This window comes from Scomber japonicus, chromosome 1 (assembly GCF_027409825.1).
Source record: "Scomber japonicus isolate fScoJap1 chromosome 1, fScoJap1.pri, whole genome shotgun sequence".
Lineage (NCBI taxonomy): Eukaryota > Metazoa > Chordata > Actinopteri > Scombriformes > Scombridae > Scomber > Scomber japonicus.
In genome coordinates, this window is record NC_070578.1 from 41,652,240 (window position 1) to 41,668,636 (window position 16,397).

At 40.3% G+C, this 16,397-nt stretch overlaps 1 protein-coding gene across 1 annotated transcript in view; it reads right to left on the bottom strand.

The window, feature by feature from the left end:
• Positions 1–293: 293 nt before the first annotated feature.
• Positions 294–16,397, bottom strand: part of LOC128371134 (uncharacterized) — a gene marked incomplete at its 5' end in the record, with an annotated part of 74,544 nt that continues 58,440 nt past the window's right edge. Inside the window, 11 exon segments of the mRNA XM_053331402.1 lie at positions 294–829; positions 1,554–1,600; positions 1,851–2,024; positions 2,388–2,561; positions 2,647–4,450; positions 4,701–4,929; positions 5,122–5,187; positions 12,767–13,293; positions 15,478–15,524; positions 15,629–15,802; positions 16,120–16,396. Of these exon segments, the coding sequence (XP_053187377.1) occupies positions 294–829; positions 1,554–1,600; positions 1,851–2,024; positions 2,388–2,561; positions 2,647–4,450; positions 4,701–4,929; positions 5,122–5,187; positions 12,767–13,293; positions 15,478–15,524; positions 15,629–15,802; positions 16,120–16,396 (4,055 nt within the window).

The following is a 16,397-nucleotide window of genomic DNA, read 5'->3' on the forward strand; positions in this document are numbered from 1 at the left end:
CAGACGAGTGTCATTTAGTCATCAAGTCACAGAATGAATTAGTGAGAGCTGATATGAGCCAGGAGAAACCAGAAAATATTCATAATTTTTAAAAATCTGAATTTTTAATTTTATCCTTAAATTGACACAAAACATGAAGCCAAACAGGTTGAAAGTGGTTTCATCTTTAACAATATGTTGTTTTTTAAAAGCTTGTTATATTATCCATTGTGTCAGTAAAGTGAGGATGCTTTCAACTATAATGCCATAAATAATTTTTATTGATGGGTTAGGGTACAGAGAGACTCTCCCTCCTACAGAGGACACAGAGACACTGAACCAGACCATACTGCAAATCCAGCATACAGAGGTTCAGTGAATGTGGTGTTGAAGGTGTGGAGGTGGATCAGCGTGTCAGAGGAGACTCTGTAGAAGGACAGAGTGCCAGCAGGACAGTCCACATACACTGCTACTCTGTTAGAGACAGAGGAGGAGGAGGAGGAGATGAATATTTCTCTGTTATTGTGACAGACAGAGTAACCACAACCATCCTCAGAGCAGCTCAGACTCCAGGACTGATCGTTCCCTCCAAACCAACAGTCATCACTGTATCCTTTCCTGCTGATTCCTCTGTAACTCACTGATATAGAAACATGTCCTCTCCACTCAACCTCCCAGTAACAGCGACCTGTCAGAACATTTCTACACAGCAGCTGAGGCCAGCAGTCAAATCTGTCTGGATGATCAGGATATGAATGATACTTCTTCACATATGTCACCTTCCTGTTGTTGTCAGACAGTTTGAGGTGTCTGTTCATTGTGTTTGGATCCAGTTCCAATTCACAGGCATCTGATGGAGAGAACGAGACACAATACAGCTGCAGTTTATCATCTGTTGATTTATTATCAACTTTACTGACATTACTGAAATTAAACCATTCAAACTTAAACTGTCTCCATGAGACACTCCATCACTGAGGAAGACTGTGAGATGTGACTGAAAGCTTTGGACATTCAGAGTAAGTGAACCTTTAGATGAAAAAGTTTTACCAAATACAAACTTAAACTTGATTCCAGCTGCATCTGATGTTTGTTTGAATGTAAATTCAACAGTTCAGTTAGAACATGAACAGTCAATATGACAGTGATATTCAGTAATATTCATGTTTGTTCATCAGGTTTGGTGTAAAGTGAAGGTCTTTGTACATCAAGTCTGTTATTTTCATCTCAAACTGTCGTCTGTTACAAACACATTTTAGTCCAAATGCTCCAAACAGCTGAAGTCAGTATGAATGAATGAACTTTATCTGCAGGAGAGACATGAGGGACATTTTGGAGCAGGTAGCGCCACCATGTGGACATTTATAAAACATTTCTCTTTTAACTCCTGAACTGTGACGAACAGAAGAAATTTCTGTTTCATTGATTCATTGGTTCAAGATAAATGTCAATTCAGGCCACGCCCATTTCTGCCAAAACAAATTTTCCATCATTTTGAACTTTTTTCACTTCTCTTAACTATTTCATCCAGTTTTTCTCTAAGTTCTCGTGAATCAAACTGAAAACACACTCACACTTCCTCAGACCACGTTTCAGTCTCTGCGGTCCACCATGGTCCATCCTGGAGGAAGAGACAAAGACACAATCAGCTTCATACACCTTCACTCATATCCATCATTAAACATGAACCACAGTCCCTCAGTTAGTCAGAGTGTCCATCTATCTGTCCATACCTGAGAGTCCATCTGTCTGTCCGTACCTGAGAGTGTCTACCTGTCTGTCCATACCTGATAGTGTCCACCTGTCTGTCTGTACCTGAGAGTGTCCATCTGTTTGTCCATACCTGAGAGTGTCCACCTGTCTGTCCATACCTGAGAGTGTCCAGTCTCCAGTGTGGATCCTTCAGTCCAGTAGACAGAAGCTTCTCTCCTGAGTCTCCTGGATGATTGTAGCTCAGGTCCAGCTCTCTCAGATGGGAGGGGTTGGCGCTCAGAGCTGAGGCCAGAGAAGCACAGCCTTCCTCTGTGATCACACATCCTGACAGACTGAACACACACAACAGTTAAATCAGTTCTGACGAGTACATCTACTTTGGATTTTCGCCGGATTGTAGAAGACATGACAGTAATTATTTGTGCTATAATTTCTTTACTTTACACACATTGGGACTTTATTGAAATTAATCAAATATATAATACATTTATATGCATATATATATGAATTATGCAGATATTCTCACTCACATTCTGGCATAAAAGGAGTTTTACTTACTATATACAGATAGATATTATAATACTTAAGGTCAGATAGCACACAACATATATTTATCACACAAGACTCTATATCAAAAACTGGAACATATGGGGAAGCCAAAATATTACTTTAAATACAGTCATAGAAATGAGAACCTGAGAGTTTCCAGTGTGCAATGTAGATTCTCCAATCCAGCAGACAGTTGCTTCACTCCTGAATCCTGCAGGTTGTTGTTACTCAGGTCCAGATCTCTCAGACTGGAGGACTGGGAGCTGAGAACTGAGGACAGAGCTGCGCAGCTTGCCTCTGTGAGGTTACAGCCATGCAGCCTTAAGGAAATCAGCAGAAATACTGGTTACAATCTTTGAGAAAAGATTAAATTACATTAATCTGGATAGTTCTGTGTGCACCTACAGAGCTTTGTTGGAGGCTTTGACCACTGGCAGCAGCCTCAGAAGAGCCTCCTCTGAAGCAGAGTATTTCTTCAGGTCAAACACGTCCAGATCTTTTTCTGATGACAGTAAGATGAAGACCAGAGCTGACCACTGAGCAGGAGACAGTTTATCTGTGGAGAGACTTCCTGATCTCAGGTACTGTTGGATCTCCTCCACTAGAGAACGATCATTCAGTTCATTCAGACAGTGGAACAGATTGATGCTTCTCTCTGCAGACACATTCTCACTGATCTTCTTCTTGATGTACTCGACTGTACTGTGATTCGTCTTTGAGTTACTTCCTGTCTGTGTCAGCAGACCTCGTAGGAGAGTCTGATTGGTCTGCCGTGAAAGACCCAGGAGGAAGCGGAGGAACAAGTCCAGGTGTCCATTTGGACTCTTTAAGGCCTCGTCCACAGCACTCTGGTAGAAACGTGTTGATTCAGGTTTGTCTTTACACACTTGAGACCACCTGGATGTTCTTGGATTTTCTGTCAGTAGATTAACTCCAGACTTGATGAATGTCAGATGAACATGAAGAGCAGCCAGAAACTCCTGAACACTCAGATGGACGAAGCAGAACACCATGTCCTGGTACAGCCCTCTCTCCTCTTTAAAGACCTGTGTGAACACTCCTGAGTACACTGAGGCTGCTCTGATATCGATGCCACACTCTGTCAGGTCTGATTCATAGAAGATCAGGTTGCCTTTCTGCAGCTGCTCAAAAGCCAGTTTTCCCAGAGACTCAATCATCTTCCTGCTCTCTGGACTCCAGTGTGGATCTGTCTGAGCTCTTCCATCATATTTGATGTTCTTCAGTTTGGATTGAATCACCAGGAAGTGGATGTACATCTCAGTCAGGGACTTGGGCAGCTCTCCTCTCTTTCTGCTTTTCAACACATCCTCCAGAACTGTAGCAGTGATCCAGCAGAAGACTGGGATGTGGCACATGATGTGGAGGCTTCGTGATGTCTTGATGTGGGAGACGATGGTGCTGGCCTGCTCCTTATCTCTGAATCTCTTCCTGAAGTACTCCTCCTTCTGTGCATCAGTGAACCCTCTGACCTCTGTCACCATGCCGACACACTCAGGAGGGATCTGATTGGCTGCTGCAGGTCGTGTGGTTATCCAGAGGCGAGCAGAGGGAAGCAGTTTCCCCCTGATGAGGTTTGTCAGCAGCACATCCACTGAGGTGGACTCTGTAACATCGGTCAGGATCTCATTGTTGTGGAAGTCCAGAGGAAGTCGACACTCATCCAGACCATCAAAGATGAACACAACCTGGAACTCTTCAAACCTGCAGATTCCTGCTTCTTTGGTTTCAGTAAAGAAGTGATGAACAAGTTCCATCAAGCTGTACTTTTTCTCTTTCACCACATTCAGCTCTCTGAAAGTGAATGGAAATGTGAAGTGTATGTCCTGGTTGGCTTTGTCTTCAGCCCAGTCCAGAGTGAACTTCTGTGTTAAGACTGTTTTCCCAATGCCAGCCACTCCCTTTGTCATCACTGTTCTGATTGGTTCATCTCTTCCAGGTGAGGCTTTAAAGATGTCTTCATGTCTGATTGTTGTTTCTGGTCTGACTGGTTTCCTGGATGCTGTTTCAATCTGTCTGACCTCATGTTCATCATTGACCTCTGCAGTCCCTCCCTCTGTGATGTAAAGCGGTGTGTAGATCTGATTCAGAAGGGTTGGGTTTCCTGCTTTAGCGATCCCCTCAAACAGACACTGGAACTTCTTCTCCAGGTTAGACTTGAGTTTACGTCGACACTTTGCAGCACAAGCTCCTGAATGAACAAACAACAAATGAAATCAGTGAGTGGACCCTACAGAAAGTTTAGAAATCTGAACATGTAAGTGTGTCTGTGTAGATGTTCCTCCTCCATCAGTTTTATTCAGCTCATCAGTGGAGGACAAACAGCCTCTGATCTGATGCAGATGTGTGCAGCATATTTACAGCAGAGTTTGAAATATAAACCTCTCCCATGTTGCCTCCATTTCCTCTCCATCATGTTAAATCTGTTAAAATCCTCTTACTGCTCTGCAGACGCTCAGCCAGCTCCTCCTGCTTCATTCTCCTCAGGAAGTGCAGTGTGATCTTCAGAAATGCCTCTCTGCTGCTCCTCCTCTGCTCTTCCTCCTCACCGTCCAACACCTCCTCATCCTCACTCTGACTCTCTAAGCATTCTGGGTCATCTGGACTCAGACCCCTCTGGACTCTCTTCAGCTCGTTCTTCACAAAAGTGAGGATGTTCTCCTCCAGCAGCTAGAAACAGAAAGATAAAGTGAACATTTCATTTAAACTGGTAGAACACAACATGTGATTCATGTGTCAGTCTGAAGGCCTGCTGGTCTAAACAGAGCAGCATGGCCACTGTTAGGACCTGAATACTACTTTAGTATTTCATTTGTGGTTGATGGAGTTAATAGTAAAAGGTGTGTTTGTACATGTACACACCATAAATATGGAGTCCAGCTGTGTTTGATGCTGCTGTGCAGACTGATCACTGGGAACCTCTGAGCTCTGCTGCTGAACTCTGTGGAGAAAACATCACGTTTAAGGACATTTAATGACTCAAATCTGCACTGAGCTTATTAAAGATGTTCTGTCATTAATACAAAATTAACTCCTGTAAATGCTGCTCTGATTACTGCATGTCAAATTCTTACCGCCCATCAGCAGATTGTCCATCTTTAAAGTCAAAAGGATGACCCATAGAACGGTTACTCTTCATAGACACACAGCTGGGTTCAGGAGAGTCATCAGTTTAAATCCCAGAAATAAAAAGAAGCCTTTCAGAACAGAGTGACTGATGAGTTCAGTAATGAAAAAAGGATAACACTGAACTCTTTGACATGTGACTGTTGCACAGGTGTACACTGTGATGTAACTGCTGAAACTATATATTGATTCCTCTTCTCAGGAGAGTCAGATAATAACAAACTTCACTTTTAAATTCTTACCTTCCATCAGCAGGTCGTCCATCTTTAAAGAAAATAGGAAGATACATAGACCGGTCACTCTTCATGGACACACAGCTGGGTTCAGGAGAGTCTGCTCTCTGCTGCTGCATCCTGATACTAATAAAAGAGCAACAAAAGCATTATAACCAAAGACATAAAGGATTAAACACCAGTTCAAATTCCTCCAGTGATGAAAAGAGGATGGCAGCAACTTGGTCATGAGTCAACAGAAGAAGAAGGAAGTGAGGATGTTCAACAGGAGTTCTATGGCTCAGTAACAATCTGTGTTAACCTCAATAACTAGAGATGGAACTACACTGCTAATCAAATCTTCTTCTTGTTTTAACGATTTATTTTTGGGTTTTTATTTACATAGTAACTGCCAGAAAGGCTGACAGGAAACAGGGAGAGAAATTGGGGAATTTCTCACAGCATAGGTCCCCGGCCAGATTCAAACCAGAGACGCTGTGATTATGTGGCGTGTGCTCTAGAAACTTCACTTTTAAATTCTTACCTTCCATCAGCAGGTTGTCCAATATTAAACTTAATAGGATGACCCATAGAGCGGTCACTCTTCATGGACACACAGCTGGGTTCAGGAGAGTCTGCTCTCTGCTGCTGCATCCTGATACTAATAAAAGAGCAACAAAACCATACAGTTTAGACCAAAGAAATTAAGGATTAAACATCAGTTCAAATTCCTCCAGTGATAAAAAGAGGATTGCAGTGACTTGGTCATGAGTCAACAGAAGAAGGAAGTGAGGATGTTCAACAGGAGTTCTATGGCTCAGTAACAATCTGTGTTAACATCAATAAATAAAGATGGAACTACACTGCTAATCAAATTAAGAGCAATTTCATTTTCAAATTCTTACCTTCCATCAGCAGGTTGTCCATCTTTAAACTTAATAGGATGACCCATAGACCGGTCACTCTTCATGGACACACAGCTGGGTTCAGTAGAGTCTGCTCTCTGCTGCTGCATCCTGATACTAATAAACAATTAACAAATCAAAGAGACCACCAGAATGAAAATCAGTAAAAAGACAGGGCCCACCCCTCCTCTCTGTCCTCACACTGATCCATAGCAGAGAAACAGCTGCTGGGAGAGCTGCACTCACTCACTACAACAAGGTTTCATCTCAGGACACATTAGTTCTCATTCGTCTCTCTAACATGTCACAAATACTGTAGAAAACAGAGAAGCAGCAGCTCTTCCCATCAGACACACTGAGCAGGTCCATCTGAGGACTATGCAGCCTCTGGGACAGTTCACAACATGGACTGTAAAAGAGCTTTCAGTCAAACCAAGTCTGTCTCAGTGCTGTCAAGATTGTTGTGTTTTGGATTAAAATGCACCACAGCCAAGGTTATCCAAGCTGTCTGACCACTTCTGACACTGCCCCCATGTTTTCACTGATGATATGATCTCAAATTGCAATCAAAGTGCTGTTGGTTCAAACTGAGCACTTCTAACAGTACAACAAGGAAATCATTCTCAAACTGCTCTCATTTAACTCATAAAGAAACAAATCATCTAAATGTTCTGTAAAACCTGAAGTATTAAATAAATCTAGTGAAACAGACAATCATCATCAGAAACATTTCTACTGTCCAGTCAAACAGTGATTCAACACAATGTGATCAAACTGATGGTTCATCAGACATTTACAGATTACAGATTTCTCTGGTAGGATTGTTTTATTTATATTATAAATACAAACATATTGCATGTGACTTCATTTTATAGCTCAGATTCTGTACTAAATTAAACCATTGCAGGTGTCTTTGAATGAGGTGTTTGGCCTTTGGAGAGCCGAAAGGTAACCATGATATTTTGGTCAAATTAATGATATTTAACTCAAATTAAGCTTTGGTGCAAGTTCAATAAGGAAGATCTCAGACGTGATATTCTGTCTTCAGATATTATGGGTGAACATTACTATTTTCGTTTGTACTATTTCTCCATCACTTCCACTTTCCACACTGTAAAAATGCCTTCATTCACAGTTTTGTTGTCATAATACCTCTCCTGTTCATCAGAATGTCATCTGATGAAACATAATGTCTCACCTTAGTGAAATTTGTTGACTAAATAGAAGATTGTTGTGTTTTGGATTAAATGCACCAATGCCAAAGTTATCCAAGTTGTCTGACCAGTTCTAACACTGTCTGCATGCTATTACTGATGATATGAGCTCAAACTAGAATCAAAACGTTGTTGGTTCTATATGAGAATCACTAACAGTAAAACAAGGAAATCATTCTCAAACTGCTCTCATTTAACTCATAAAGAAACAAATAATCAAGAATCAAAATCTTCTGTAAAACCTGAAGGATTAAATAAATCTAGTGAAACAGACAATCATCATCCAGAAACATTTCTACTGTCCAGTCAAACAGTGATTCAACACAATGTGATCAAACTGATGGTTCATCAGACATTTACAGATTTCTCTGGTAGGATTCTCACCTGCTGAAGTCTCTTCAGGTCAACTTACAGACACTTTCCACCTTCATATGTAGAGGAAACATCAGGAGAGAAGAAGCTGTTCATTCTCCCTCGTCAGTCCTGCTGTCTGTGTTCATTTGATCTGAGGACGCTGTCACACTCTCATAACTTCAGAGTCCACTCCTAAAGCAAACAGACGTCAAAACCAGTCTAACCTGTGGTAGAAACCCAGTCAGTGTCAGATATATAACACATGATGTAGTTCTACTGTCTGTCCACTAGATGGAGCCAACTGACCATCTAATGAGCTAAAGATCAGCTCAGCATCATCAGCTGCTGTTAGTATCTCTAACCAACAACATCCCTCCAGTTACTAAAGGTTATTTTTGGCCTCTTTCTTCAAATCTCTGTACACATGTCATAAATCTGGGTGTCATTCTTTGTTAAAGTTGATAAATCAATTCTATCATCAGCAGTAGCTTTGTCAACACAAGTTTGATTTCAATAATTCAAACAATTTCTTTCTTTCTTTTCATTGTCTTACATGATTTGTCACTTCACTGTAACTCTCTTTATGTAGGAGTCACCTGCAGCTGGATCAAAATACAGCAGTATTACAGTAAAAGTACTGCAGTATTATAGTGATGTAGTATGCAGTATTACAGTAAAAGTAGTGATGTATTATTATATATGACATCATTAGATTATTAATAGTGAAGCATCAGTGTTAGAGCAGCATGTTACTGTTGTAGCTGCTGGAGGTGGAGCTAGTTTACACTACTTTATATACGGTTAGCTAGTTTATACTACTTTATATACAGTTAGCTAGTTTACACTACTTTATATACAGTTAGCTAGTTTATACTACTTTATATACAGTTAGCTAGTTTACACTACTTTATATACAGTTAGCTAGTTTATACTACTTTATATACAGTTAGCTAGTTTACACTACTTTATATAGTTAGCTAGTTTATACTACTTTATATACAGTTAGCTAGTTTATACTACTTTATATACAGTTAGCTAGTTTATACTACTTTATATACAGTTAGCTAGTTTATACTACTTTATATACAGTTAGCTAGTTTATACTACTTTATATACAGTTAGCTAGTTTACACTACTTTATATACAGTTAGCTAGTTTACACTACTTTATATACAGTTAGCTAGTTTATACTACTTTATATACAGTTAGCTAGTTTACACTACTTTATATACAGTTAGCTAGTTTACACTACTTTATATACAGTTAGCTAGTTTATACTACTTTATATACAGTTAGCTAGTTTATACTACTGTATATACAGTTAGCTAGTTTACATTACTTTATATACAGTTAGCTAGTTTACACTACTTTATATACAGTTAGCTAGTTTACACTACTTTGTATACGGTTAGCTAGTTTATACTACTTTATATACAGTTAGCTAGTTTACACTACTTTATATACAGTTAGCTAGTTTACACAGCTTTTTGCAGATGATGTGGTCCTGTTGGCTTCATCAGACCGTGACCTCCAACTCTCGCTGGATCGGTTCGCAGCCGAGTGTGAAGCGGCCGGGATGAAAATCAGCACCTCCAAATCTGAGGCCATGGTCCTCAACCGGAAAAGGGTGGAGTGCACTCTCCGGGTCGGGGATGAGATTCTGCCTCAAGTGGAGGAGTTCAAGTACCTCGGGGTCTTGTTCATGAGTGAGGGAAGGATGGAACGGGAGATCGACAGGCGGACGGTGCAGCGTCTGCAGTAATGTGGACTCTGCACAGATCCGTCGTGGTGAAGATAGAGCTGAGCCAAAAGGCAAAGCTCTGGATTTAGCAGTCGGTCTCGGTTCCTACCCTCACCTCTGGCCATGAGCTTTGGGTCGTGACCAAAAGAACAAGATGGCGGGTACAAGCGGCCGAAATGAGCTTCCTCCGCAGGGTGGCTGGGCTCTCCCTTAGAGATAGGGTGAGAAGCTCAGTTATCCGGAGGGAGCTCGGAGTAGACCCGCTGCTCCTCCGCGTTGAGAGGAGCCAGATGAGGTGGCTCGGGCATCTAGTCAGGATGCCTCCCGCACGCCTCCCTGGTGAGGTGTTCAGGGCACGTCCCACCGGTACGAGACCCCGAGGAAGACCCAGGACACGCTGGAGAGACTATGTCTCTCGGCTGGCCTGGGAACGCCTCGGCGTCCCCTGGGAAGAGCTGGACGAAGTGACTGGGGAGAGGGAAGTCTGGACTTCCCTGCTTAGGCTGCTGGCCCCGCGACCCGACCCCGGATAAGCGGAAGAAGATGGATGGATGGATGGATAGTTTACACAGTTTAAATGTGAGGGCTGGTGAGATGATTAATGGGAAAGAAGATAAAACAAAGCTCTGATACACAAATGTGTTTTCAGTTTTTGGACTTTTTCTCTAATCTTTGATTTCTGCTGAAATATTGGATCATTTGAACATTTATTGAAATGAAAGCATGTGAGAAGTTTAGAGGGAAAAATCAGTATTTGGTGGAGCTGTTAACAACTCATAGACCCCTAATAAAAATAATAGTACATTTATTTATTTCTATTGCACCTTTTAAAAGCAGAGTTTATAAAGTACTTTGACAGATATAACAAATACATACAACACAGAGAGCAGTAACAAGGCAGACATTTACAAGATGAAAGTAGAAAACAATGAAATACAATATTGAGATAGTGATTTGTAATGTAGCTAAATAATGTAGCTTGTGAGCTCGTGATAAAACAAGTTCACAAGACTGGTTGTTTATTCTGCAGCTAATGTTTATTCTGCAGATGTTATATGTTAAAACCAGTAAGAAGCTGCAGCCGAGCTGCTGCATTCTAAACTAGAATACCATCTTCTGCTCCGGAGGGAGAACTACAGGCCAGACATATATTACACACATAGTACTACACACATTACTACATTACTGATTTAAAATGAGTTTCATGGACTAAAACTAGACTAAAATACTTTGGGTTTCCCTTTGACTAAAATCAGACTAAAGTACTTTTAGTCGAGTAAAATGTGACCAAAAAAATAGTATACGGTGGATTAAATATCACAAAAACTAACAAGGGTACAATACTAATACTAAATTTAAAAATAGCTCACATAATTAACACCAGCAGAAACCCAGTGTCACATGATGTAGTTCTATTATCTGTCCACTCGATGGAGCCAACTGAACATCTAATGAGCTAAAGATCAGCTCAACATCATCAGCTGCTGTTAGTATCGGGGGTTTGACCTTTGGAGAGCTGAACGTAAACTACAAAATGTTACTCAATTGTAGTTTACTGTAATATTAATTATAGTTTTTTATACTTTGTGTTTCATCTTGTTTCCAACCTTTGTGCTGCCTTTGCTTTTTCTCTTTCTTTATTGAATTCCTTGTCTTCAGTTACATTAGATGGTGTACGAGTTAATTTCTTTTCATACCAACAAAACATTATTCCACTTTTAAAAGACCAAACAGACACACTTTCTACATTAAACATTTTTATTGATAGAAATCAAAATAATATCCCAAATTATCCCTGTATAGAATAAAGTGTTTCTTACAAATATCCCAAAAGTAATTTAGCACACCATAACAATAGCAGCTTAATGAGTTTAATCAAATGTGCCTCAAAATAATTTAGAATAACAATTAAGTTTATATTCAATTAATAAGCCGGAATCTTTACATGCACCAGTACCTAATGTCTTAAAACAAACAAACGCAGTATAAAATGAATAAAAAAAAGATTAAAATGAAATATCTGATTGAGGTATAAATGTAGCAGATACAACACACTGCAGCCGTGTCACAGAGAGCTCTGTCAGAGAGAAAATGACTCACTCTGTTTGACTTGTTAGGACTATAGAAACACTCTGATTGTACAGTGATGTTAGAGAGTGGAGCATCTTCCCTCACATGATCTTTGGATGAGACACACAAGCCAATAACAGACGAGTTTCCTTTAGTCATCAGGTGACAGAATGAATTAGTGACAGCTGATATGATCCAGGAGAAACCAGAAAATATTCACATTTAAGAAGCTAGAATCAGAGAATTTGTAATTTTCTCCTGACTCATAACATTAAGCCAAAAAGGTTGAAACTGGTTTTTATCTTTAACAATGTGTTGTATTTTCAAAGCTTGTTATATTATTCATTATGTCAGTAAAGTGAGGATACGTTCAGCAATAATGCCATTCATTTATTGATGATGGTGAGATAAAATACATGAGGGTGAGGGTTTCCACATCTGGACAGATGTTATTTGATTTAAACATGAATAGAGCTGCATGCTGCTCATTGGATCCTGGCAATAACAACAGCAGAGTCAACTGAGACTAATCAATGAATCATGTAGAAGGAAAAATAACTGAGTGTTGGAGTCTGAGACAGATCTGCTTTACAGTGCAGAGTGTGTGTGATGTTTGATTTCAGCAGCTGATCTTCAGTCAGCAGAGTTTCTGTCCACAGGAGAGACTCTCCCTCCTACAGAGGAACCAGAGAGACTCTCCCTCCTACAGAGGAACCAGAGAGACTCTCCCTCCTACAGAAGACACAGAGACTCTCCCTCCTACAGAGGAACCAGAGACTCTCCCTCCTACAGAGGAACCAGAGAGACTCTCCCTCCTACAGAAGACACAGAGAGACTCTCCCTCCTACAGAAGACACAGAGAGACTCTCCCTCCTACAGAGGAACCACAGACACTGAGGAACCAGACCAGGCTGCAAACCCAGCATACAGTGGTTCAGTGAATGTGGTGTTGAAGGTGTGGAGGTGGATCAGTGTGTCAGAGGAGACTCTGTAGAAGGACAGAGTGCCAGCAGGACAGTCCACATACACTGCTACTCTGTTAGAGACAGAGGAGGAGGAGGAGGAGGAGGAGGATGTTTGTCTCTTATTGTACCAAACAGAGTAATGGCCATTATCAGAGCAGTCCAGTCTCCAGGACTGATCATTTCTTCCAAACATACAGTCATCACTGGTTCCTTTCCTGCTGATTTCTCTGTAACTCACTGATATATCAACTCTTCCTCTCCACTCGACCTCCCAGTAACAGCGACCAGTCAGAACATTTCTACACAGCAGCTGAGGCCAGTAGTCAAATCTGTCTGGATGATCAGGATATGACTGATCCTCCTTCACACATGTCACCTTCCTGTTGTTATCAGACAGTTTGAGTTTTTTGTTCATTGTGTTTGGATCCAGTTCCAGTTCACAGACATCTGATGGAGAGAATGAGACACAATACAGCTGCAGTTTATCATCTGTTGATTTATTAACAACTTTACTGACAATCACTCACATTAAACTTAAAACTGCTACTTAAACCATCTCCGTGACAACTGAGATACTAAATCACTGAGGAAGAACATGAGATGTGACTGAATTTTGTTTCGCCAAATTCAAATTCATGTTTGTCTGAATGTAAATTCAACAGTTCAGCTAGAACATGAACAGTCAACATGAACGACAGTGATATTCAGTAATATTCATGTTTTTTCATCAAGTTTGGTGTAAAGTGAAGATGGAGGTCTTGGCAATATTTGGGTTGGGTGACAAATATCTCAAATGGCTGACACTCCTGTATACAGATCCAACAGCCAAGATATTAACAAATATTCAGATATCGCAACCATTTAGTCTACACAGAGGCACGCGACAAGGCTGCCCCTTGTCTCCTCTCTTATTTTTGTATGCTTTTGAGCCATTGGCTTATCCTAGGTTTGAAAATAATATAATCTTGCTCTTTGCAGATAATATTGTTATTTATTTATCCAATCTGACATCATCTATACCATCACTTGTTAGTCGAATAGAATCCTTTGGAAAATTCTCCGGATATAAGGTAAACCATTCCAAATCCACCATTATGTTTTTGAATAAGAATGAGAGACAGAATCTGCAGATTATCATGCCTTTCTCAGCTTCCCAAGAAGGTTTTATATACTTAAGAAGCAAAATTGCTCTGGAAGTTGAAAATATTGTCTCCCTCAATTATGATCCTTTAGTGCAGCCCGTAACTGAATCTCTGAATAGATGGATGCCTATGCACATCTCCATGTTAGGCCGCATTAATGTTCTTAAAATGTCAATTCTGCCCAAAAAACCCATTTGTTAAAAACACCCTCTTTGTTTGGCATGAGACACGTGCCCATACAAGGGATGCGCCCACACTCTCACAGTTTTCCCCGATATGGGGGTTGTACCTGGTAGAGCTGATGGTGGATTAAGACAATGGGCTAGCAAAAATTTGAGTAAAATAAATGACCCTTATATAGAGGGGAAACTAATGTCCTTTGATCAACTGGTCTCTAAATACACAATCCTTAGAATCCATTTTTTGTTCAAATATTTGCAGTTAAGGAGCTTCATAAAATCACAGACCCACTCCTTGGATGCGCCCCCCATTTCATCTATAGATAGGATTACTGTAAATAATAAGGATGCTCAAGGCCAGGTGTCAGTACTGTATAGTATGTTGCGGTCCAAACCAAAGGACAATTCCCACTCAAGACTTAATGCTTGGAGAAATGATCTAAAAGTAGATATTACTGAGAATGAGTGGAAAAATGCTTGCTTAAAAACACAAAAACATCAGCACAGCACTAAAACTGACACAATACAAGTGGCTATTCAGAACCTATGTGACACCTGTAAAACTCCTTCAGTACAATCCTAACATCCTGACAACTGTACTAAATGCAGTGATAATGTTGGTACTCTACGACACTGCATGTGGGAATGCCAACTAATACAGTAATTTTGGAAATCAATATGCTTTCAGGTATGACTAATATAGAGGTCCCTCTTGAGGCGAAGCTTTGCTTACTAGGTATCTTTACTGATCACTTTGTACCGAACCGCAAAACAGCACCCAGGATTGATTTCTCCCTGCTTTAGGCTAGGAGAGTGATTGCGCTGAAGTGGAAATGTATGGACGGCCTTACACCTGCAATGTGGTTACGGGAAATGGCGTCTTGCTTGGCTATGGAAAAATTAACCTACATGGCCAGAGGGAAACTAAATAAGTTCAGGGAAATGTGGGACACCTTTATGCAATTCCTGGAAAGTGATCAGACTGGAAATAATGAATAATAATTAATATAAACTAGATGAGTGAAATGTGATTGACAATATCTATGGAAACTAACATGCCTCTTATCAATATATATGACCAATAATGATTGATGATTATTTCATGTAGGTTTCATTATATATATATATATATATATATATATATATATATATATATATATATATATATATATATATATATTATTATTATTATTATCATATTTTTTTAATGTCTTGTGTAATTTTTTCTTTTTCCCGGAATATATATGTTATTGAAGGTGGGGGAAGGGGGTGTTCTTTATATTGGTAAAAAAAAGAGAAAACACACTCACACTTCCTCACACCAGGTTTCAGTCTCTGCGGCCCACCATGGTCCATCCTGGAGGAAGAGACAAAGACACAATCAGCTTCATACACCTTCACTCATATCCACCATTAAACATGAACCAGAGTCCCTCAGTTAGTCGGAGTGTCTGTCCATACCTGAGAGTGTCCAGTCTCCAGTGTGGATCCTCCAGTCCAGCAGACAGGATCTTCTCTCCTGAGTCTCCTGGATGATTGTATCTCAGGTCCAGCTCTCTCAGATGGGAGGGGTTGGCGCTCAGAGCTGAGGCCAGAGAAGCACAGCCTTCCTCTGTGATCAGACATCCTGACAGACTGAACACACATAACAGTTAAATCAGTTCTGAGTAGTACTTCTACTTTGGATTTTCCCCTGATTGTAGAAGACATGATAGTTATTATTTGTGTTATAATCCCTTGACTTCATGCACATTGGGACTTTTTTGAAATTACTTAATTTCTAATATATGTATATTTGAATGATGCAGATATTCTCACTCACATGTTGGCATATCGGGAGTTTACTTACTATATACATGATATTATAATACTTCAGGTCACATAGCACACAAGATATATTGATGACATAAAACTCAATACTAAAACGATCTATATCAAAGCCAAAATATTACTTGAGAGTTTTCAGTCTGCAGTGTGGACTCTCCAGTCCAGCAGAAAGCTGCTCCACTCCTGAATCCTGCAGGTTGTTGTTATTCAGGTCCAGATCTCTCAGACTGGAGGACTGGGAGCTGAGAACTGAGGACAGAGCTGCACAGCTTCTCTCTGAGAGGTTACAGCCACCCAGCCTGATGAAGAATAAGCAGAACAAAGAAGAAAATTGCAAACATTAGTTTTCTTCACTGAGCAAAGATTAAACTACATTAATCTGGATAGTTATGTGTGCACCTAC